This window comes from Hoplias malabaricus, chromosome X2 (assembly GCF_029633855.1).
Source record: "Hoplias malabaricus isolate fHopMal1 chromosome X2, fHopMal1.hap1, whole genome shotgun sequence".
NCBI classification, from domain to species: domain Eukaryota; kingdom Metazoa; phylum Chordata; class Actinopteri; order Characiformes; family Erythrinidae; genus Hoplias; species Hoplias malabaricus.
In genome coordinates this window covers 34,479,323-34,503,061 of record NC_089819.1, presented here as the reverse complement: position 1 = coordinate 34,503,061, position 23,739 = coordinate 34,479,323, and the positions used below count along the sequence as shown (strand labels likewise).

Genomic DNA, 23,739 nt, shown 5'->3' with positions numbered 1-23,739 from the left:
CAAATCAACCTGGGTAAGTCTGAAAAGAGATACCAAAAGCATTAATGAAACAGGTTAAGGTATAGACACATTAACCTGGGTAGATCTAGGAAGACAAACAAAAAAGCATTTGTGAAGGTCTCATTTTTATACAGTATTCAGGAGTGATAATATATTACCCCACCTTCTTCACACACTCCATAGGCTGAGTTGGATCCCATTACAATCAAAAAGTACCTTATTTCCCATGTACATATAAGGACTTCTGCTTCATGTGAATTCTTCATACATTGTTTACTCTTAGGTTTAAAATTGATTTTGTGTACTTCTTAGAAAACGTTCTTATCTGTACTCAAGGTCTTTTTACTCTTTCCCATACTCTTTTTTTCTTCCCATTATGTTTGTGTTTTTCACATCCTCACAGATTATAATGCTTTAAAGCATTTTAATACATTAATAAAATCATATATTTTATTGGATATAGATATTTAAAATGGATTAATTTAGATTTTTTAATTGACCAGTCAAAATAAAACAGGAAATAGCAGGTATGTTAAATAAATATTTAAATATTAAACTGAGGGACTGTATTAGTGATCAACCGATATGGGTTTTTTGATGGCCGATGCCAATTTTTAGACAGCAGTAGTGGCTGATGGCCGATATCTAAAGCTGATATTCCCATTCCTCAGGCAGTGAATAAACTAGAGACATTATCAAGGTTTATTTTTACAGAAATCCCTTCAAATGTGTAAAAGAAACCATTTAGAGGTTCTGAAATATATATGAAGTGGTCAAAAGCTTATGACAACCACAAAAATATGTAGGCGCTTGTATTACATTTGATAAAAAAAATGTTAGTGACTATAAACTGACTATATAAAACTCTTTTTAAAGTTGTCTCCAGGGGTCTACTTTCATCAGGTAAAATTTGGAGTTGATACCTCCTACTGATTTGAAGTTATTCAAGCTGGAGCAGACAGTGGACAGATTGCCTCTCCAAGTGTCCCTTTAGACCCCTAGCTCTCCATAAGGAAAATGATTACACTATAAAAAAAAATTCTTGTAAATATTACAGTAAAATACTGGCAGCAGAGTTCCCAGCCATTTACCGTATTTTTACAGGAACACTACTGTAATTCAAATTTACAGCATATTACTGTAATTGAATAATACAATAATTTACTGTAAATACTGTTATTTACAGTAAAATACTGGCAGCAGAATTCCCAGACATTTACCATATTTTTACAGGAACACTGCTGTACTTCAAATTTACAGAATAATACAGTAACTGAATCATACAATACTTTACTGTAGATATTGGGATTTACAGTAAATTCCTGGCAGCAGAGTTCCCAGCCATTTACTGCATTTTTACAGGAACACTGTTGTATTTCAACTTTACAGAATACTACTGTAATTGCACATATGTAAATGTACAGTAAATCTTTCAGCTGATTTGCCAGGCCTTTTACTGCCTTTTATCAGAAACAGTACCCTTTTACAGATGAACACTAATCAGAAACAGTATCTAAATTGCATTCAATTCTTTATTCATACTGAATATCAGCATGTAATATTTTTGTAATGATTATAGTGTTACTATTAAGAAAAAATATTTAAAAACTGCCAAGCATGAATACTGTAAATATACTATAACCATTACATACACAAAAGAAATCCAAATCTACATTTAGAACTAAAACCATTAATGCACTTTATTAAAACCAAATATATGCAGAATGTGGACAAATTTCAGGTACTACATAACATGTTCAAATCATTTACATTTTTACTTGAACTTTTTATTTTTCCCCCCCTTTTGATATTTGAGTAGCTTTTATTTTTTCTAACCAAAATACTTCACAATATCAAATTACATTCTTGCCCTTGATGGATTACAAGAAAAGTGCCCAAATCTTTATAGTAAAACATTGTTACGTTACATGACTTTTGATCTTACCAGATCACAAATAGTGACCATAATACATCATGAAAATTTTAATTAAATACCTGGATTACTACAACCTCGTATTTCAAATATCATCATTGATATTTACTGATCAGCCAAGACACACAAAGTCTGTTTTGCGTTGAACATGACCCTTTAAGTAAAATTATATTCAAAGTCCATCAAGTTTCTTTAAAAGTGGGCATACACACAGATGCATGGTTCAGGACTTCTTGGTTGCTCTTGACGCTGACCACCCCTGGGGATTTGTACCAATGACGCATCTATCAAAAAAAATCCATAATTATTAACATAGCATGTGGAAATAAAGGAACAAAAAACTTGCAATAAAAATTGTGTACACAAAGCTTAGAGGATACAGTAAGGGGAAGATCAGATGGCATCAAGTGCAGGACAATATTTAAAACTAAACAGAGCACAAAATATTTTTCTTGGTAGATTATTTCTTTGTTGTAACAATGCTTCTCAGCAATAAATCTTACACCATTGGAAGCCTGTTAATTTCCCTTTTAAATGGTGCTACATTTGTAAAGAACATGCATTTGTGGGAGGAGCAGTAGAGCAGAGTATGTGTGTTGTGCCCATGAAAAATTAGCCAAATCCTCTCTGCCAATGCCAAACAGCTTATTTGGCCATTGACTTGTTTGGTGGGTTGTGACGGGTTGATTAAAGGTTGAAGAAACAAGACGTATTGGCAATTTAACAATTTATTCACTGTGGCACGAACAGCATGCCCAACTGATCCGACAACTGTTCCGTGGGGTTGAGGTCAGGAGCTGGCAGGCCATTCCTTCCTCTCGATTCCCACATTCTGGAGGTAGTCTCTGATAAATACTGCTCTGTGGGGGCAAAGGTTGTCATCTTTGAGGATAGAGTTCGGTCCCAGACTGTGGTGATATGGGATTGCCACTGGTTGCAGAATTTCATCTCAATATCTTTCTGCATTGAGATTGCCTCCAATGATGACAAGCCTCGTCTTTCCAGTGAGAGAGATGCTGCCTCACACCATCACACAAAATAAGCTTTTTTGCATTGGCAGAGAAGATTTGGCAAATTTTTTCATGGGCACAACCCACATACTCGGCTCTACTGCTCATCCCACAAATGCATGTTCCTTACAAATATGGCACCATTTAAAAGGGAAATTAACAGTAACAGTGTAAAGTTTATTAGCAAGAAACACTGTTACGACAAATAAATAATCTACCAAACACAAATTTCCTTACTTTTTGTGCTATGTTTATTTGTCTGCAAGTAATTTGAGGAAATGAGTGAGATAAAGGGTGAATTATATTGATAATTACAATTAGATAATGCAGCATGTCCTATTTGGTGTTAAAAATAAACACATTCTTTGACACTTAATTTTGTTATGGTTTTCCTAATGTTGTATCGTATATTTCCATTTCTGTTAGGCATATTGAGATATGAGTTTTTGGTCATATCGCGCAGCCCAGGTTGTTGCTTGCTCGCACTTTTTGCATTGAAGGGGAAAGATATTAATATGAACTCAAAAAATACATTTTTTCCACAAGTACTATTATTTCAATTTGATACCTGATCTAAAAGCCACACAGACTGATATGCTATGCACTTCTGTCAATATATCATAGTAATCAGGAAATCCTGCATTTGACCTTTAATTTGACATCAAAAGTGCAATTTTGAACTGCATCAAATGATCCCCATAATGACCCTGATTAGAATTAAACGGTTGCAGCAGATGAATGAATGAATGTATAAACAGTAACTGCTCCTCATAAATTTTTTTTAAAGTATTATCCAACAGAAATGGGTCAAAATTTCTAAGCAGTTAACTTCAGTTAATTTTAGAATTTTTATACATTTTCATATATGGGGTTTCTACATCTGTAAAGTTATCATATTTCAAGGTTTTTATATTTATTAGTATTTTTAACTGCAGGTAAGATAACATGAAATAGAGACTAGTTTAATGCAGAGAAAGAAGTAAACACAAGTAGAGAGAGAAAGAAAAAAAATACAAAGAATGAAAATTTTTACCTCATGAAGTTTCCTGTCGATATTGGAGATTGAAATTGTAGTACAAGGAGAATAGGGCTGCCTTTCCAGAGACTAATAGAGGCGTGAGCAAACATAGGCCACTTGTCCTTCCAACCATCTTGCATTGGTCAAAAATTCCACTGTAATTACAATTCAAATGTGTCTTAAACTTTTGTCATTCTGGAGTACTTTGACAAATCTTGCAATTATATATACATACCCAGAATAATCATCTGAGGACTCACAGGCAGGTTAAGGGTTTCAAAATCAGCAGCTGTGGCACTTGCCTAAATGATGACAATATAAATTTTTTAAGTCTTCACATTTACCATTGCAGTTTTCATTGACATGTCAAATTAAAATCTACATGATACAGCCTAGGTCTAGTTTCAGTTTTGCTGTTTTTAATGATACCTATAAATGTGAACCTTAAATGCACAAAACTTCCTGAAAGTCATGGCGCAAAGAGCCTCTCTTCTTTTAAAACATATAGTACATGCATTTGATAACAAAACACTACATTTGTGATCACAGAGCCGGTTGCTCAACATTTTGTTTTTAGGTACTTTGATATGGCGTTATTTTTGTGCCACAATTCTGCACCCTTCTGAAATTCTGAAACCTTCTTGCCCGAAATATCTACACGCGCGTGGATATTTTACTACATTAGCGTTAAAGCCAACAGAATTATGAATAGCTAACTGCAAGCTAACTTAACTGCAGTATTAAGCTATTAAGTTATTTAGATTTTTAGCATTACACTAGCCATCTACGTTGATAACTGCCTCTCATCACAGTATATTCTATCACTGATAGCAAGGAGACGGCAGACCACTGTTGTCCCACTGAGGACAAAGTTGGAGGTCCACTAGTGTTTTGCACAGCGTTTTCTGGACGGACCACTGGTGATTAAAAAGAATTTTAGACAAAATGCCACATTTTAGAACTTTTCCATTCACTGTCCAATTTACATTTTTTTTCCTTCATTAGGTTCTTTTACAAATAAGATTAGTAAATAATTGTAATCCAGCACAGTGTCAACATTTTTATCATAATCACTTTTTATTAGACTTATACTCATTATTATATCTCTCATAGTTGTTGGTAATATTGGATTAGTTTGTTTTCCAGAATAAAAATCTATTTGAAGAGATTAAAAATTAGTTATGTCCTGTACAGGACAGTAATCTGAGTGGTCTGATGGTGGACCAGCAGTGGTCTACAATCAGTGGTGTGCCAGCATTTTTATGCCAGTGAACCGATATATGCTTGCTATCTGGCATTACTAATAAAGATGTTTCTTCAGTAGTTGCAGTACCATTTACAGTCATTGCTAGCACTATTTTATACTATGTACATTATTTTCAGCACATCAGGTACATTGCTTACTCAGTAAAACTAGATAAATAAAATTAAGGCAAAAAAATAACTGCCATGTGACCAATTCAATGAATATGAAATAAAATTACTGGCTGTGGTGCACCCATCTGTTGCCGTTTGGAGGACATTTTCAGATTTTGCCCCTAATCATAACCTGTAACCGGTGTCCCACTATTTACTGGTCTCCGGTCTGTATGTCCCACCCACTTGGCGGTCAAGCCATCCAATCAGAAATTACCTTTGTCATTTGTCATTTTTGATTGGCTGAAACTGAGGCACTTTGTAATGACTAAGTTTGAAGCGAGCGTGTGGGTCAGAGACATCGCACGCGCAGGACAGGAGCGCAAGATATTTAGATTGTAGTGTGCGTTCAAGAAACCTCATTGCTCGCTCAAAGTAGATGCACGCGTGCAAAAAACTTTTTGCTCCTTCAAAATATCCGCGGGCAGAATTATGGCACAAAAATAACGCCATATATTGAAAACAATACTCTAACTAAACACAGATAAGTAATTAAAATGTACACACACAAACACTTAGCCAAGCTAATTAATTTACTAGTTTTGCATACCTGGCTAACAAATAGGTTCTTCCTTTCAAAATCTGACTATAAACTAAATAAAAAAAATGGGAGGCTCAAATCAGATTTGGAATGGAGCTCATAATTCTGCAGCAAAATACAGTAGTCTATAAGTCTCAAAACTGCACATTTTTTGCACAGCAAAACCTCTCCACATATTTTCCCGCCTTCTTCCCCCTCACTCACTCCAAATATGTATTAATGAACTGGAATGCAGTTTGTAATTCTGTAGCTAACATTACAGGTTCTACGTTTACAGTTCTCTATTATAATGAACATAGCTAATTTTACCAACATCTACAACTGACCAAGGTCAATGACAAGAATCCCTTTCCATCTCTGTTTATATTTCCCTCTGTTCTCTTCTTTAAAATGCATTACTCTTCTAGCTAAATAAAATTTGAATATTACTCACAGAAGTCCAAAACTGGCTTAAAAGGGTTTACAATTTTTAATACAGTTAAATTGTCGTTCTCTACCTGGTGGTCTCTACTGCGCTAAAAAATAATGCTATGATTGACCTGTCCTTTCACCGTCAGTCTGTTTCAATGGAGCAAAGCCCCCTCTTTGTTTTCTTGCCACCTCTTCTCTCCTACCTTTCCCTCAGCCTCCTGCTTGTAGACCATCACAAAACTGGTGATATCTCAGGCTCTAATCCCTCCAACGGAATAATTTGAGGGGAGAAACGCCAGTTGACTCTATCTACGACGATAAAACATTAACATTTTTGGGAGCAAACAAGTGTGCAAATTCCACAGGAGGTAGCTGGTTAAATGTTAGCGGCTATCATAAGTAGCACCAGCTATCTTGCTAAAAAGCAGCACCAAGCCATTGTGGTTGGATACGTTTAGAGCTGTATGATGATTAAAACATACATTTACTCATTAATGTTGTTCCAAAATCCTGAAAGTACGACGACGTGCAGTCTCTGTATACGTTCTCTTACTTTTTGTCTCTCTCACTTTTCGTCTCTCTCACTCAGTCTCCGTTTGCCCCCAGAGAACCGTTAGCCCAGTTCTCGCCACCCTGCCCCCAGAAAACCGTTAGCCCTGTTCTTGCTAACCGCCCCACCCTCAACAAAAAATAAAAATAAATAAAGCAATATTAAAAAAAAAAACAAAAAAAACCGCATATCTTTCATTCATTTCATTCATTATCTGTAACCGCTTATCCAATTCAGGGTCGTGGTGGGTCCAGAGCCTACCTGGAATCATTGGGCACAAGGCGGGGAATACACCCTGGAGGGGGCGCCAGTCCTTCACAGGGCAACAAAACGCAATTCTTTCACTTTTTTATTTGGTCAAAAACTATTCTCTTTTCCTGTTCTGTTTTTGTTTTTTAGTGAGGCCTAAAACTGATGTTAAAAAAAATTAACTGTACCATTGCCTAAAAAACAAGTATGTAATTTTGCTATATTTTCGTTGGAAATACAATAAAATATGTGAGAAATAAATGGTGTAAATAAGTTACTCACCTTCAGATGCCTGGAGTATCCCCAACTCACAATACAGTGAAATACTGTAAAGCTAGTTGCTTTATTGCTGCTTCCAGTCCATTACCCAGGATGTATTGCAATACACAGTAAATTACTATATTTAAAAAATACAGTAAAATACTGTAGCAGACTCGCTGTAAATTTACTACAATTTTTTACAGTGTAATTTTACTGCAAATAAAATAGTGTATATGTCTTGTCTAGACCTAATGTCAACATCTTAGTGGTTTACTTTCTATGAGAAACTCGCCTCCTGTCCCACACCAAGTGGCCATTTACCCTCAACAAACAGTAAAAAACCCTTAGTTATGGTGTGTTTTATTCTCATATACTGAGTTTATTTCTGATGTTTACACTTGTTTCTCACTGAGTACAGTGTTACTTTAAATTACTGACTTGTTAAAAGGCAAGAGCTGCACTCTGGCTGTGTAGAGCAAGGCAACCTCCCCCACACCCCTGCTGCATTTAAATGTCCTCAGTGGGGGCAATGTAACTAGTAAAAGACATCTAAGCTTTGAAACAATGTTTATTGACTTGATTATTGTTTGTGGAGCTTGTGGCTGCCAAACAGAACCGTTTAATCTCTTGCGTGGTGTCTGGGTCTGTTAGGTGAAAACATATACCTCTGCTGCGTTTGTCCCTCCTTCTTGGGTGTGCATCGCCTTAACTCTGCCACAGATTGGTCTACAGACTTGATTAACATCAAGTTAATCGTTGGAAAGCTGAGTGCCTAAGCTATGCTGCAGTAGGTGCGACATGGGTCCACGCAGATCATATTTAAATTTTTTTGAAAATGTGTACTATTTTTTCGGGATTTTTTTTGGCCAGTACTCTTGACAAAAAAAATGAGGATTACTCACGAGCGGTTTGACGGAGAGACTCAGATTTAGTCTCGTTTTGAAGGGGCCTATCTAAGGTAAGCGCTGCTGTGCTAACTTTCTGTGTGAGCGACTTGTGGGCTCTTCAGGCTTCGAGAACCAGCGGTTTTTGATGAGGAAGAAATCTGAAGTTGGGGATATCTTCTTATTTTTGCCTTTAATTCCTTAGTCCTACATTTTAATGTATATTTTTGTGATCCTGAGAGTCTGACCGTTCAATTTGTGTATGATATGTACACATTACTCAAATATGGCGCCATGAAAAATCTGAATATCTGTACTGTCACTAATATTTTTTTAACAAATTTTATAACAATTTCCAATAACATAACACAAATACTGCGCTCTAACAGCCAGAATGACGGAGCTGCCCACAGTGTTGCCTTTGTGCATTGTGTAAATATCAGCCTCTTGCGCTAATATATCGGCCGATGCCGATTATATTAAAAAATGCCAAAAATCGGCCGATTAATCGGTCGATCACTAGACTAGACAAACAACATATGTAGAGCAATAAGTGGACAAAACACACTGTAATTGTAGAACCACAAGTGCTCTTGTATGGTTAGTAGAGCTGAGAGATTGAACTGTGAATGTAAACAAGAAGGTGGTCATAATGTTATGGTTGATTGGTGTATGATCCAGAATAAAAATAAACACTCCCTTTCGTTCACCACGGCTCACTGATTTTTATTTATTTATTTGTTCTATACTTTATCTGGAAACAAGTCATATTAGGATTAACTTGTCCTACAATGCAAAATTTAAGTTTTATCTTGTACGTTAATTTTAATTGGACAGATGGCATATGAACAGTTGTGCATGCGAAACTGAGCTTCTGGGGGGAATTTGAGGTCCTTAATCACTTTGGGCCAGCACAAATACAACACACAGATCTAGTCTCCCCTGTAACAAATCATGAATTTAGCCTTGCCCAAACTGATTTTATACTTTAATTTTAACTTGAAACATAGCATATTAAGCAATTGTGCACGAGACAATAAATGTGAAACTGGAGGGAATTTGAGGGACCTTAACTGCCCAGTCACACTGGCTTTCTGCCTTTTGCATTTCACATCACCTGGGGAAGTTTGCGTGGCTACAGGCATTCACCCAGAAGTCATGTAAACACAATTTGCATGTTGCTGCAAATCTCCCTGAAATCAATGGAATTTTGCTGGCAAAATTTTGCTGACAAAAAGACAGAGTGACCAGGCCATAAAGCTTTAAGAAAGCATTGTGCATGCATAATAGCAACAGGAAGTTGCATCTGCATGCATGGAGAAACTAAAGTGTGTTTCAACTTCTGATACCTGTAACTGTTATATTATGTACCATCAGTGGACTAGTAATGTTTATAAATGTAATGTATGTTACTGGACATTTACTACGGTATATTAGAGATGTGCCATAATTATTTGAGATACTGCAAAGCAAGGATTATAGGTAACTATGTCTCCATCTACTTAAAATGTACATGTGTAAATGATAGGTTAAATAAATGAATGTAATGTACTTTTATATTTATTTGGTTTGTAAAATTACCTATATTCCATTCGTTAATTTTGTGGATTGGCTTGGCGTGAAAATTAACAATAGCTTATTTGCTTTTGAATGTTAATCAGAACGGTTATCAAATATAATTTAGAGTCACACAATGATTTACAGTTGAAATCTGCATTATTTTATATGTTTTACTTCCATGGGGAGATTTTGTAATGGATTGTTGTTAAAATATACTTTTTAAGGACAAAAAGAGTCTTAGATAATAATAATACAATTTATTTGTAATGCACTTTACATTTGAAGGAAATCTCAAAGTGCTACAGGATAATCAGAAGCAATAAAAAGCCATTAAGAAATGAGTAAATAAAAACAAGATCAGATGCAAAAAAAAAACAAAAAAAAACTAAATCCTAGTAAGCCTTTTTGAATAAGAGAGTTTTTAGTTGTTGTTTTTTTTTTAAAGACTCCATGCTCTGTGGTGCCCTCAGAGAATCTGGGAGTGCATTCCAAAGACGTGGGGCAACAGCTTGAAAAGCTCGGTCTCCCATAGTAGAAAGTTTGGTCCGGGGCTGCTGAAGGTGATATAGGCATTGGTGGAACGGAGATTTCTTGGGGTATTGTGTGGGGGAAGGAGCTCTTTGAGGTACAGCGGGCCGTTTCCATAGAGACATTGGTGAGTGAGAGAACAGGCTTTGTACTGGATTCTGTAGTGGAAGGGTAGCCAGTGTAGAGATTTTAGAATCGGTGTAATGTGCTCATATTTGCACTTCCTCGTAAGGATCCTGGCAGCACAGTTCTGGATCTGCTGGAGCTTCTGCAAGCTCCTGCCAGAGATACCAATGTGGAGAGCATTGCAATAGTCCAGCCTGGAGGAGACAAAGGCATGGACCAATTTTTCAGCATCCGATTGGGGGATGTAAGGACAGAGTTTTGCTATATTTTTGAGATGGAGGAATGTGACTTTGGATAGATGGTGAATGTGGTTGTCAAATGATAAATGTGGGTCCAGCTTGACACCTAGATTTGTAACAGAAGAAGTGAGGGGAATGCCATGATCAGAGACAATAATATTACTGATAGATGTCTTAATCTGATGTGGAGTACCGATGAGGATGAGGACTTTTGTCTCCTCCAGACATGCTGTGAGAGCTGGCGGGGAGGCTGAAGTGGAGATGGAGTCTGTTCTTAAATAAAGCTGGGTGTCATCTGCATAAGAATAGAATGATAACCCATATTTCCTGATGTTGCCCAGAGGGGTCATATAGACAGTAAACAGTTGGTCCAAGCACTGACCCCTGAGGAACCCCAAAGGTGATAATGTGGGGAGATGACCTCGTCTCCCCCAGGGCCACATACTCAACTCTGCCGGTGAGGTATGACTGGAACCATTGGAGGTTGGCCCCAGAGAGTCCAGCTGTAGTGTGGAGTCGATGCAAGAGGATGTTATCGTCCACAGTATCGAAGGCGGCAGAGAGATCTAGGAGAATGAGAAGTGACAGGGAGCCCTGGTCAGCAGCCATCAACAAATCATTGGTAACTCTGACCAGGGCTGTCTCTGTACTGTGTGCAGAGTGGAAACCAGATTGAAAAGTCTCATACAGACTGTGTGTATGGAGGTGGTGATGGAGTCGTGCTGCAACAACTTTTTCCAAAACCTTGGAGAGAAATGGTAGATTGGAGACCTGAGAGAATTTTTCAGGTTTTCAGGATCTAATGAGGGTTTTTTCAGGTGTGGACGAATAAGAGCAGTTTTTGAGACTGAAGGGACTTGACCAGTTTGAAGTGCCTTATTTATTATTGCAGTGATGAGTGGGCTAATGACTGAATTGTTTGCTTTTATCAATGATGTTGGAAAAGGACCGAGTGAGCATGTGGAGGGCCTCATTTTCTGAATATATCCCTCCACCTCTGTGTAGTATCAGTGAAGTGAGAGAGTGTGGTCTCTGGCTGTAGAATCTGTATCACTGATACAGGCAGGGATGGTAATGGAAAGGCAGAACGGATGGATTCTACCTTGTTAGAGAAAGGTGTCATAAACCGGTTATACTGTTCTTCTGTGTGGTCACTGCATGTATGGGTTTGGGGTTTCAGTAAGTGACTTATTGTAGAAAACAGCTTTCTTGAGTTTCCAAAATGATTACTAATTTTGTAAGAATAGAATTGAGACCTAGCTGTGTCCAGAGCTTTAGAATAGGCCTTTTGATGGTCACAGTAAGCCTGCTTATGGAATTCCATTTGGGAGTAGCAGAATTTATATTTTTCAGATTTCTGAACTGGATTAGGCGTTTTGGTGTAAACGTGTTACAGACAGCTCCATAGAGATGACCTTATGATCAGAAACGCTCATATCATACATATAGAGATTTGTTATGGGGCAGAATCAGTGATGACCAGGTCAAGTGTATGCCCCCTGGTGTGTGTAGGCACATCAACATGCTGCTTTAGATGGGTACACTCAAGAAGCTCTAGAAACTCTGCAGTGAATTGACTTGTGGGTGAATCCACGTGAATATTAAAATCCCCAAAGACAATTACAGTGGATGTTGTTGCACAGAGTGATGTCAACAGGTCCTGTATTTCTGTGATGAAGCCTGGGTTGGATTTGGGGGGGCAGTAGATAAGTAATATTGTTGTCTGTGTTTTAAATATACATTTGAATGAAAGACATTCAAATGTGGACAGCTTGGGCAAGGGGAGTGGGTACAGTTGCAGGTCTGTGTGATAAATAACTGCCAAGCCTCCTCCACAACCGGTGCCTCTGGCCTTTTCCAAATAGGTATAACCTGTAGGACAAGCCTCATTCAATGCAGAACAGGACTCTGGTATGTGCCAGGTTTCAGATAGGCACATAAGATCTATTTCCTTATCAAGAATATGGTCCTGTATTAGACTGGCTTTTTTTTTTTATGAAGACTGGGCATTGAATAGGGCTATTTTAATGCTGGTAGAGGGCTTGAACCTTAGGAGAGGTCAGAGCAGGAGAAAATCCACTCTACGCTTTCCCTTACTGCCTTTATTGGTTCTAGTGGTAGCAGCGTTCTGATGACATAACCAGTGACGCATTGGAAGTTTGCAGAAGCAAGAAGCTGGTCCAAGCACTGAAATGGAGCTGATCTTTCTGAAAAAAAAAAGTCTGTTGAAACAAATTTAGATTCATGCACCCAGTGTCACATTAATATTCTTGTGCGCAATTGCCCAATATGCCTTGTTACAAGTTCAAATTAATGTATAAAATCACTTCAGGCCAGGCTAAATCCATGTTTTGCTTACAGGTGGAGACTAGTTAGGAGGTAAATCTTGCCAAAATTGAAATGAAAACAATAAAATGCAAATGTTTTGCCATTTCTTTTTCCAAATGAGTGCGCAAATATCATGACAAAATTATATTAAATTAAATAACTTCATTTGCAATTTCATTTTTCACTCAAGCATGGGGCAGCACTGACAAATCTATGCAGGAATTTCATGTTCAAATTTAAAATATGAAAGCAAATGAGGGAAAGAAAATTCAAACAACACTTTGGCATTGCTTTTTCTTCATGAACTGGATAAAGAGTTAAAATGAAATATGTATTTAGCTTTTTATTTTCAATTTCTTGAGCATTTCTAGGTCAACAAAGTCCAATCTAAATACAAGCTTGAGCTTCGTAATAGCTGGTCGCCCTAACAATGTGGTGTGCAGTCCTTTTGCCAGTCTTGAACTGAGAGCTCTCCTGTGCTGAGAGATTCATAGTACATTCCTACGACCACAATTGGAACTCCTCCTGGTCCCAGAATTGGTTTGTCTGAAGCCCTTAGCATCAGTGGCGATTGCTCTAAGACTGCAAGGGAAGCTCAGCTTCCCCTAAAATGTAAAAAAAAAAATAAGTGATCAAATATATACTGTTGTGTGTACATGTCAGTTAATAAATATGCACTACAACGCGCTCAACTTTTGTTCAGAATCAGCTTCTTATCACTGGTAAAGACGCGGCTTTCCTCTCGATCATTCCCGCAGCCTCACAGTGATTTAAACGGTATGAGTTCAATAGTGAAGCAGCGAAACGAGACGAGTTATTGGATAAATGCTGGGCTTCGTCCCGCCCATCGGACGCTCAGCTTCTGCGTATGATTGGATGATCTGTCTGAGGCTGAATCCCTTTTTGATTGACAGCGAAATGAGCGAATCAGCGATCCTTTGGTGTAAAGATCCGTGGGAGCATTACATTTTCATTCTGTTTTGAGTTGAACCGGAGAATTTCTTTACTCCTCTTAGCAGCATTTTCTTTGTTAAAAACGACTAGCGACAAATGGAGCTTCTATTTCTGGAGTTTTTTTTTTTTTTTTGTAGCTGCTTGTGTTTGAAGACTTCTATCATTCTTTCTGACTTCTATCGCAGTTTCTGACCAGCGGGTGCTGCTGAGCCCCTCCATTATCACAAAGCACTCACAGGTGGACACACTTCACATGGGCCAGGGCCGTTTTAAACAGTAACATCTGCGCTAGTGTCAATTTTAAATTAAACTTTTTGCTTCCTGACCACCAACTTGACTGTTCCAGGGCACTTCACCTAAGACCACTCCACCTAGGAACCAGCTCTCTGCTCTGTCATTGCTACTGTCTGCCTCTACTGCATGAACAACCTTAGCAACTCTACATACTTTGTCATTATGCACCTTTATACCACAGCTATTACATGTCATCTCTGGGCACTGCCACTTTACATGAGCAGGCATTCTTCCCCACATTTAGGACACTTATGCTGAACCATCCTGTTTTGGGCCGTGGTACTAAATGATGTAGAGTGGCTGCTTTTCTTTTGTTTCACAGATTTATTCAGGTTTTTTTTCCCCATATATACAACATCTATTTCTGCTGTGTTCTTTATGTCACATCTCAAATCAGTCTGCTGCTTTTTAATGACCTCTGTCGTGCCAAATTTATTGCTGTATCTAGTGTAAGCTCTCTGTCCAACTGCATTCGATCTGACAGGGAAGTGTCTCTCAGGCCAACCACCAGTCTCTCTCTAAGCAACTTTTCATGCAACTCTTTTTTGCAGTTTTCAGCGAGAGCATATATAGCTGGTATGTAGCTATCAACCGATTCACTTGGCTGCTGTGTGCTTAGAGTAAATCGGCCTCTTTCTTATGAACAGACATAACCTTGCTGTACAGTCAAATAATTTAAACCAGACTGTAGACCGTGAGCAAACACAGGTCATGAAATTATTGTACTTGGAATTTTTCTTGTTTTTTAAAAAGTACTAATTATATTGTTTACAGTAGTGCTCTCAATTCACAATCGAATTTGGTTTTACAATTCAGATTCACAGAAAAATTAAACTGGGAGCCATATCGGCTACAGCCTGTTTTCGAACACTACAAAATGGCCGAAACAAATTAGTGCAATTAAACAGTGAATATAACAACGTTTCTGACATAGAAATAACATCAGCAGTAAAAATTAAGAGTGATCTGAATCGTATACTCTAACAGAAACCATCAGGTATATGGCATAAAAAGAGAAAATGCGATTGGGAAATAGATTTTTTATTTTTTTTTTAACTTAGCAGGTATGGAATGCTAACATAATACGTAAAATGGTAAATGTTTAGTAAACAGACGAATCATTGCCTCTGATTTCTTGGTGTGCAGTGTCCTCTAATTTGCTGAGCCCTGTATTCAAACGCAACTCTATGTATTAAATGTGAGTGAGCTAGTGCTACAATAACAGTTTGAAAGTATACTCTGACAGAGACTGAGCATCCTGTCATGGCTTCATTATACCGTCAACAGATATATGAAACGAAATGCAAACTACAGAAATCTTCTTAAAACTGTAATTCAGGATTGTAATCACAAAAACAGTTTTTTTAATCAAACGTTGTTCCTCACCATCTGCTAAGTCTCCAGTCTGTGCTCGAAACCAGTCTTGTTTTTACGAATCACCAGTGTTTGTAAATAAACCGTTACAGTCCTTTACCTAGGTCTCTCTCTCCCTGCTCATAGCAGAGGCATCTGGTGTTTTTTAGACAACAAAAACCACGTTAAAAAACGTTAAAAACCACGAACAGAAATGAGGATTATTCCTGTTCAATGGGTTTGCTGTTTCGGATCACTTAAGGTGGAAATGCCAAACTCGTATGCACATGTTTGCATACAGTCTATATAAACATATCTATACGTCATGCTATATATATATATATATATATATATTTACAGCCTGAAGTTTTGGTTCGGCTGGAGAGTGAAAGCCGATTTCCTCCTGCTCTCTGTCCAACACTTCGATTTCCCGCTACAGATTGACATAGGGGCCGGGTGCTGGATGCGGGACCACTGAGGCCTGGTGCTCCGGTGGGTGGAGGTGGTTGCTCAGGTGCTGCTGTGGCTTGGTTGTTCTCTGGTGCGGTTCTTTTCGGCGGGGCGGCATCGAGGTCAGGATCGGCTGGAAAAAGGACACACTAAGACACTGGATTAGTTTTGTCCCCTTCCCCTTTTTTTTTTTTTTTTTTTTTTTTTTTCTTCAAATATTTAATCACCGCTTGTGGGCTTCCCACAGGTACTTTTTTTTTTTTTTTTTTTGCACAGTGTTTAATCACCGCTCGTGGGCACCTCACGGGTGGTTGTTTCACCCTGTCCTTGATCTTATTTAAATATTTCACAATCAATTTCCCAGTAGTCAGGAATCCGAAATATTTTATCCACAATGGGACATGTTACACTATCAGTGCCACTAACCTCTGTATTATGTAACCTCCCTACTAACCTCTGTATTATTATTGTTCCCTTTGTCTGGTTTTCTTTCTCCTGTCTCTCTCATGCTTTGAGATGTCCTGCTGCTCTCCAGGTGTTGCCCTGATCCAGCCCCTGTGTCCTGTGCAAGATCCTGGCCTTGTCTCATCTACACTATCATGCTTGGCCATGCTGTTTTATATCAAATTATCTCTGCACCTACTTTTAACTCACACAGAATCCCTGATCACCTTCCCCTTCCTCAGACTCATACATCACTAATATACTACATTCACAATACTATAACACCTTCATCTGTCATCACTTTTACTTCTGTTCTGTTCTCTGTTGTGTCTCCGGTGTCGGCCCGAGGAGGATGGGTTCCCCGTATGAGTCTTGGTTCCTTCCAAGGTTTCTTCCTCGTGTGCTGAATGAGGTTTTCCTTGCTACTGCTGCCCCTGGCTTGCTCACAGGAGGCTTGGACCCGGATCTCTGTAAAGCTGCTTTTTGACTTTTTTATATATATATATATAAAATTTTTGTTAACTGGGATTCCATCTTGCTCTCTTACTTGATTTAGTGATCTTAGGTAACCTGTACCTAAAACACTCACTCCTTCCCACGGTCCGGACCTATACTCTGGAGACACGTCTATCAACCTGCTCTCTATGAGCAGGCTAGTCATCACACGATACACCGTCATGTAACTAAACTTCATCCAGGACGGAGTGTTTAAAAGGATGTGGAGGGGAATAGTTTAAACTATAATTAATCTCAAATAATTAGACTGTCACTCACCACCAATGTTTGTAGATGAGGCTTGGATTGTTAGCGGAGGGATGTTCGCTCTTTTACATTTCAATCATCTTTCACTGTATCCTGTTCCCAAAACTCAGTTTCCCACCATTTGTTTTCCACTATCTCCTCTATTTCTAACACCTTTCCAGACGTGGCCTGTTCCTCCCCCTCTATCTCTTTGGTCTGGAGACAAAGGGAGTTGATTGAACGGAAAGTGTCTGTTATTTGAAACACACACACACACACACACACATAAGTCTGCTGTCTCACACAGAGAATTAGGAATAAAACAATTTCAGTTTACACAAGCATGCGTGGTCATTGCTGATTAAAAATATCTCTATTGATTATGAATCATTTCTATAAACAAATTTCCATCAGTTACCATTAGTTTTTAACTAAATATTAATTGACCCAGTCCCACTTATTACAGTGTATGATAACAGCAGGAGGAGCCTTCATGTGTAGTAATCTACTTTTTAAAACAGTACATTAAACTATTACATCCAGCCAGGACATTAAATCACATGTTTGCACGCATAGAAAATACTTATCCATTATATTACCAAATATTTTACCACAATTAATAAATCTCTTTAAAAAAACAGAAATAGCATCTGGTTACTTTCAACAGAAATTAAACATTACTTAAATTACAACAAGAAAATGTGAATTACTGTTTAAACACCTGCACATTTCAGGCAAAGAAAACATTGGGAAGCTTACTTGCTTTATTAAAATGTAACAAAGGCAAAACCCAGGGTGCTGAGACTTGACGTGCAGGTTGAAGTTTTTCTTTACTGTTTAAAAGTCTCAGATATGCATTACATCCTATTTTATATAATCACAAATAAAATCCTGTTCTTTACTGTTGGGTAACTTTAGATTATATTGCAAAATAAATCCTCATTTCATGTTCTCCACTGACAAATCTACAATCACTTGCCCAGTTGCATTTAACAAATAGTCCCCCAGACAAATACCACGGTAGAAAAAATTGTCAATGTTCGATATATTACCCAACTGAATACATAAAATTACATTATGAGAAGGTAATTTCCAGGCTGTTTCTTAGAATGCTTATACTTTGTAAATACTTCATAAAATCCTATAGCCTACATTTGATCAGTATCGATATAAGTTCAGCATATTCTAGCAAAGGAATTTGTGAGCTGACAGTAAATGTTTTGTAAATGTGCAGAGGCACAGAGGTAAAACAGCTTGTAATAAAGTTTGGATGCTCTCTGCTGCTTTCGTCTGAAGCTTATATGTATGTTTTAGTTGCTCCAAACCAATCTGTGTCTTTGCTATATAACTTAAATAGCAAAATAGTTGTTCTCACTGATGGGTTGGGGTGGTGGCTAATAGGCCATTATCTTTGACAGTGGGGAGGGGATTGCTCACCTGTGTTTCACACCTATCTCATGAATAGTCGGTGTGTGAACCACAGTTATTGAGAAAGAGTGTCACATCAGATTTATAACAATATTGAAGAAAAAGAAATTTAAATATGAGAAAGCTGTAAACACGAGTGTGTAGCCAGCAGCTATGTTTACAAAGTTCAGAGCTCTAAAGAAAACTTCATAAATCTTCACAATGTGTTTTTTCACTATATATCATGAAATAAATCATTTGAAAATAGGTTTTTGGGAAGTCCTTGTTTAAAGTTAATAAAAAAAATAACAGATTAATGTCCTACAGACTTCTCACTTTATTGTTGCTGGATTTGAACTGAATATTAGCATCAGTAGCTTTTTGGGAACAAACTTTTTTAGGTAGGTGAAAATTGTTAAAATATCAAGGCAGGTCATGGATGTAGGAAAAGAACGTTAGCGAGTGGCCTCCCAGTTTAGTCCTCCTTAAACTTTATTTACCAACCTGTTTTTTTCCACTTTCTCAACAAAACATATGTTAACTCAATCTACGTAGCCCCTTATTCAAGTCCTGTTGAATCTTACACTCTCCTCTAATTTGATAGTAAAATTTCCTTGGAAATTGGATAAAATGCTAAAAAAAGTTAATAAATGAGGTGTATGCCCAGTACATTATTGCTGCATCCCTCCCTTTTGTTGAAACCTGAAAACAAGAAAACAAAGCTAGATTTGAAGAAATGAGGTCACTTATCTCTGGCAGGGAAAGTGAATAGTATTAAAATGACAATACTTCCTAAATTCCTCTACCTGTTCTAGTGTATACCACTTTATCTTTCAAAATCATTCTTTGAATCCATTTTTTTTAGATTTAATTTTTGTTGAATTCATTTATAATAGTAAAAATCACAGAATACGTACAGAACTATTACAAAGACCTAAACTCCAAGGTGGTTTGGCCCTCCCAAATCTCTGTTATTATTACTGGGCCGCAAATATCCAAAAAGTTATTTTCTAGCTTCATACCGCAGATGACTACTGGTGTCGTCTTGAAACTACATCCTGTTTCTCATCTTCTCTCAGGGCTCTGGTAACCTCTAGTCTTCTCCTTTCTGTAGAAAGTAAAAAAGAAAATAGAATTTTCCAGTTTTTCTGTTTTTTTTTTTTTTTCATATTTTTATCTTTTTCAGTTGGAATTTGTTTTGTTATCCTACTACAATGTTGATACAAATTGCACTGTGTAAACATATAAAATGAAAAATTGGGTGTGCCTCTGTATGTGTAATAATTACAAAGAAAATAAAAAAAATAATTTTTAAAGAATTTCAAAATTCGGAAAAATGGGAGGCGTTGGGGATGGCACCAGATCAGACAAGCCTGGATCTTCTGGTGTTTAAACAATAGGGAAGTACAGGGTCCTAAAAACATACTCTTCTTATTAGAGGTCTTTTTTTTTGTTTTGTTTTGTGGTTTTGATTTTGTTACATCGTAGAACAGGACAAAGTAGGGCAGAGCTAATATGTGTGGAAATAAAAATAAAGTATCCCAAAGTTATGCTTTTTTGGCAAGAATTATGTTGCAGGAGACTCTGAAGTTTAAGTTGAACATTTCACAGCTGAGCTTGGTATTTCACCAGATGAAGATCCACTGTGGTGGAGAGCCAATGCAAAGCAATTCCCAAAACAAATTTGTCTAGCCCATCATTATCTTTGTGTTCCTACCACATCGAGTTTTTCACTGTTGGAATAACTGTAAATGAACTGAGAAGCAGACTTGCCACAGATCATGTGGATATACAGGTTTTCTTAAATAAAAATGTGTTCATTCGCTTCTTTCATTCACATAAACTGTGTTTGAGGTTTTAATGTTTCATAGTTATAAATAGCCATTTGTTTTGCTTGTTTCTTTTTATGCAGGCATCCAAATTTTAATTCTAATTTAAAATTGGGCTAGTATACAGGGTCAAAAGTAACAGGACACCCTTTTATTTCAGATACGAAAGGGAAAATTACATATCTGAATACCCCAGCAAATAATGGGTGAAGGGAACTATCTTTTAGGTTGCCATATTGGATCAAGGGCAGGTTTTCTAATGGTAATGTGCTCATCATGTAGCATATCCAAGACTAGAATTGTCTCAGATTACTGCAGTCAGGTTTGCAACATCTCTTGTTCAAAAGATAGCAACACAACGTGCAGGTAGCAGTATTCCCATTTATTCTGACCAAAGATGGTGCTAAACATTTAGGGTCTGGTCAAGGGCCATGTTCCAGCCTAAAAGATAACTCCCCTCACCCATTACTTCATTACCACCTAATATTATTTAGATATCCAACTTAAATATATAATTGCTTCCAACAACATGAAAAAATTTAAAATAGCCAATATATTTTGACTACCACACCATATATTTGAATTCCACATTAAAAATGATCATTTAAATTAGACTTTCACATTAAATAAATGACTACTTCAAATAACCCTTAAAACCTTAAAAAGCCAAGAAGTATCGAACACTATTTAAAAAAATTTAAACTTAAAAAAAAAAAAAATCATCCATTTTATTTAGACTCCCACATTAAGTAAACGATACGGATATAAAACACTTTGAATCTCCCATTATATTTTGCAAGCAACCTTTTAAAAATTCCACATTAAAAACGAGGCTTCCACATTAAGTGTCCACTTCATCGAAATGTCACATTAAAATAAATAGCCCATAAAAAAGTCTCCCATTATATTTTGCCGGCCATCTTAAAAAAAAAAAAAAAAATTATTAATTAATTAAAAAAATCAGGCATTTTATTTAGGCTTCCACATTAAGTAAATCTTCAAATAAATGGACACCTTAAAAACCCTACCACCTTAAGACTCCCATTATATTTAGATTACGTCGTTCAATAAATTGCTGCTGGAATTTCAGGTTTCACATTAAAAACGGTTCTTTATCTGGGGCTTCCTTAAGTCAGTGCCAAAGTGTATGAGTCTGTGTTTTGTCTGAATGTTTGTGTGAGAGTGGCTGTTATACTTCAGTGTTCTGGAAAATTCCGCCATACATTTCCTATGAGAGGGCCATGTTCTTTGGAACAAGTGCTGTAAACTGTAAGTGATGAAAACTGTACCCTACATTAGAAACGAATCACTTTGTACAAGAAAGAATTCTTTGGCAATTGATTAAATATGTACCTTGTGTAATACAAACACTTTCTTTGTGTGTTAATTTTTTGGTGGCACTATAGTGAAGCAAAAAGCACCAAGGTGCGTATCTCTTAACCCATGTGACATTGAGACAAAATTTTTTCGTTGATTCCTCAGGTCACATCTTACAAAAAATAGTTGAGCTCAAAAGTTCTGCCCACCTTTTTTAGCTAATTTGCCTAATATGCAAAATCACACGTTTTGTTTAGTTGACGTTAAACCTAATACAATGACAACAATTTAATATCACAATGACTTACATATTACTTTACATAAGACAAACTGCAAAAAAAAAAAAACGTGCTGTGCAGAGATTGTTCATTTGGGTCAATTCTTTTTTTATAAAATGTATTTAAATGAATGCTTAAACTTCAAAATAATCCATAGATTATTTCTATTATTTCTATTTCTATTATTATTATCAAAATTAAAATGATGGCAATTCTAAGTGATAACAGATTATATCCTTTCATTTCATTGTTTACCACACAGACAGGAACTGCCATGTTTAACATTCAAAAATGTGTGTGTATGTATTAAGGCCACAAAGAAAACAGGCATTCTAATGTAAAAGGTCTAACATTCTGTCTTTCAGGTAGGCTATGAACCTCTTCCACCCACTTTAGGCAGGAATCTGTTTGGCAGACAAGTATATCAGCTACCTGGACTATTTGCATATGGTAAGAACCAAAATAAATCCTTATATCCTCAAAGGTGAATTTTTTTATATAAATTTAGTAAAATGACCATTAAGTACAAGTTATTCACTTTTTGAAAAATGGAAGACTACAATAGAAGGTTACACAGTAGCTTCTGCAAATAAAAAAATAAAAAAACAGTACTAATTTAAATTTGATTTTAAATTAGTGGTGAATTTTGTCTAACCTTTTGAAGAGTAGTGTAAAAGAAATTGTAGAATATATACCTATTAGATTTCCTAGTTAAACTTGGAGTTTAGAGTTTTGATAAAAGTACTAATGTTGTTAAACTTAGTTACATCTAAAGGCCAGGTAGACACAGCAGTTGCATTTTTCTGATGGGTGTTTGAGTTCAGAATTGTATTTTTAGAACCCTTTTTTTTCTAATCTCTCTTTGTTTTGTCTGCATATTAGTATTTGTCATAGGCTTAGGAGTGAGCAGATGTACACCGATCAGTCATAAAATTAGGACAATGCATATTAACACATCACCAACACATCAGTGTCACTGCTGCTCTGAAAATGAACCACCACCCAAATAATAACTGTTCTGTGGTGGACCTCTGGGGGATCTCGACCATTGACCAACAGGGTGAAAGGGGAAATATAAAGTATACTCAGCAACGAATGAACCATAATCTGTAATTGTAAAACTACAAAGTACTCCTGTATGGTCAGTGGAATTCAGAGCATGGGCAGTGAATTCAGAAACAAGGAAGTGGTAATAATAATTTGGTTGATGTTAATTTTATGGTTAGGTAATTGGGGCATTATTTAGCCATGGCAGGCATTGTTAACTTCTTAAGATTAAACTGTATTTCATTCTTTTAATAGCTAAACACATTGTAAAGATTGATGGAAAATCCGGCCTGTTCAATGGTCTCATCCCCAGACTCTGTGCAGGGACTGTTGGCACCATTGTTCACAGCACAGTGTTGCAGGTAAGATGCATATTCGGTTTTAGTATGATTAATTAACCCATGGCAATTCAGACGAAAAACGTCTTTCAATAGTGTTTTTTACATGCACCGTTTTAATTGTGAAAATGTGCATTAAAAAATGTGAATAGAAAAAGACATTGTCCTGAAAAGGACTCGTGCTGATTCTCCTTTCCCTAGTCTCTTATCCACGCTTTAGGAAAGTTTGTGTC

General features: G+C 36.9%; 1 protein-coding gene across 1 annotated transcript in view; it reads left to right on the top strand.

Annotated features, from left to right (window-relative positions):
• LOC136676221 (mitochondrial carrier homolog 2-like) overlaps positions 1-23,739 on the top strand; it is a 68,487-nt gene that overhangs the window by 1,072 nt on the left and 43,676 nt on the right. Inside the window, exons 2-3 of the mRNA XM_066653068.1 lie at positions 22,487-22,571; positions 23,424-23,530. Coding sequence (XP_066509165.1) covers positions 22,487-22,571; positions 23,424-23,530 — 192 coding nt within the window. The remainder of the gene's footprint in view (positions 1-22,486; positions 22,572-23,423; positions 23,531-23,739) is intronic.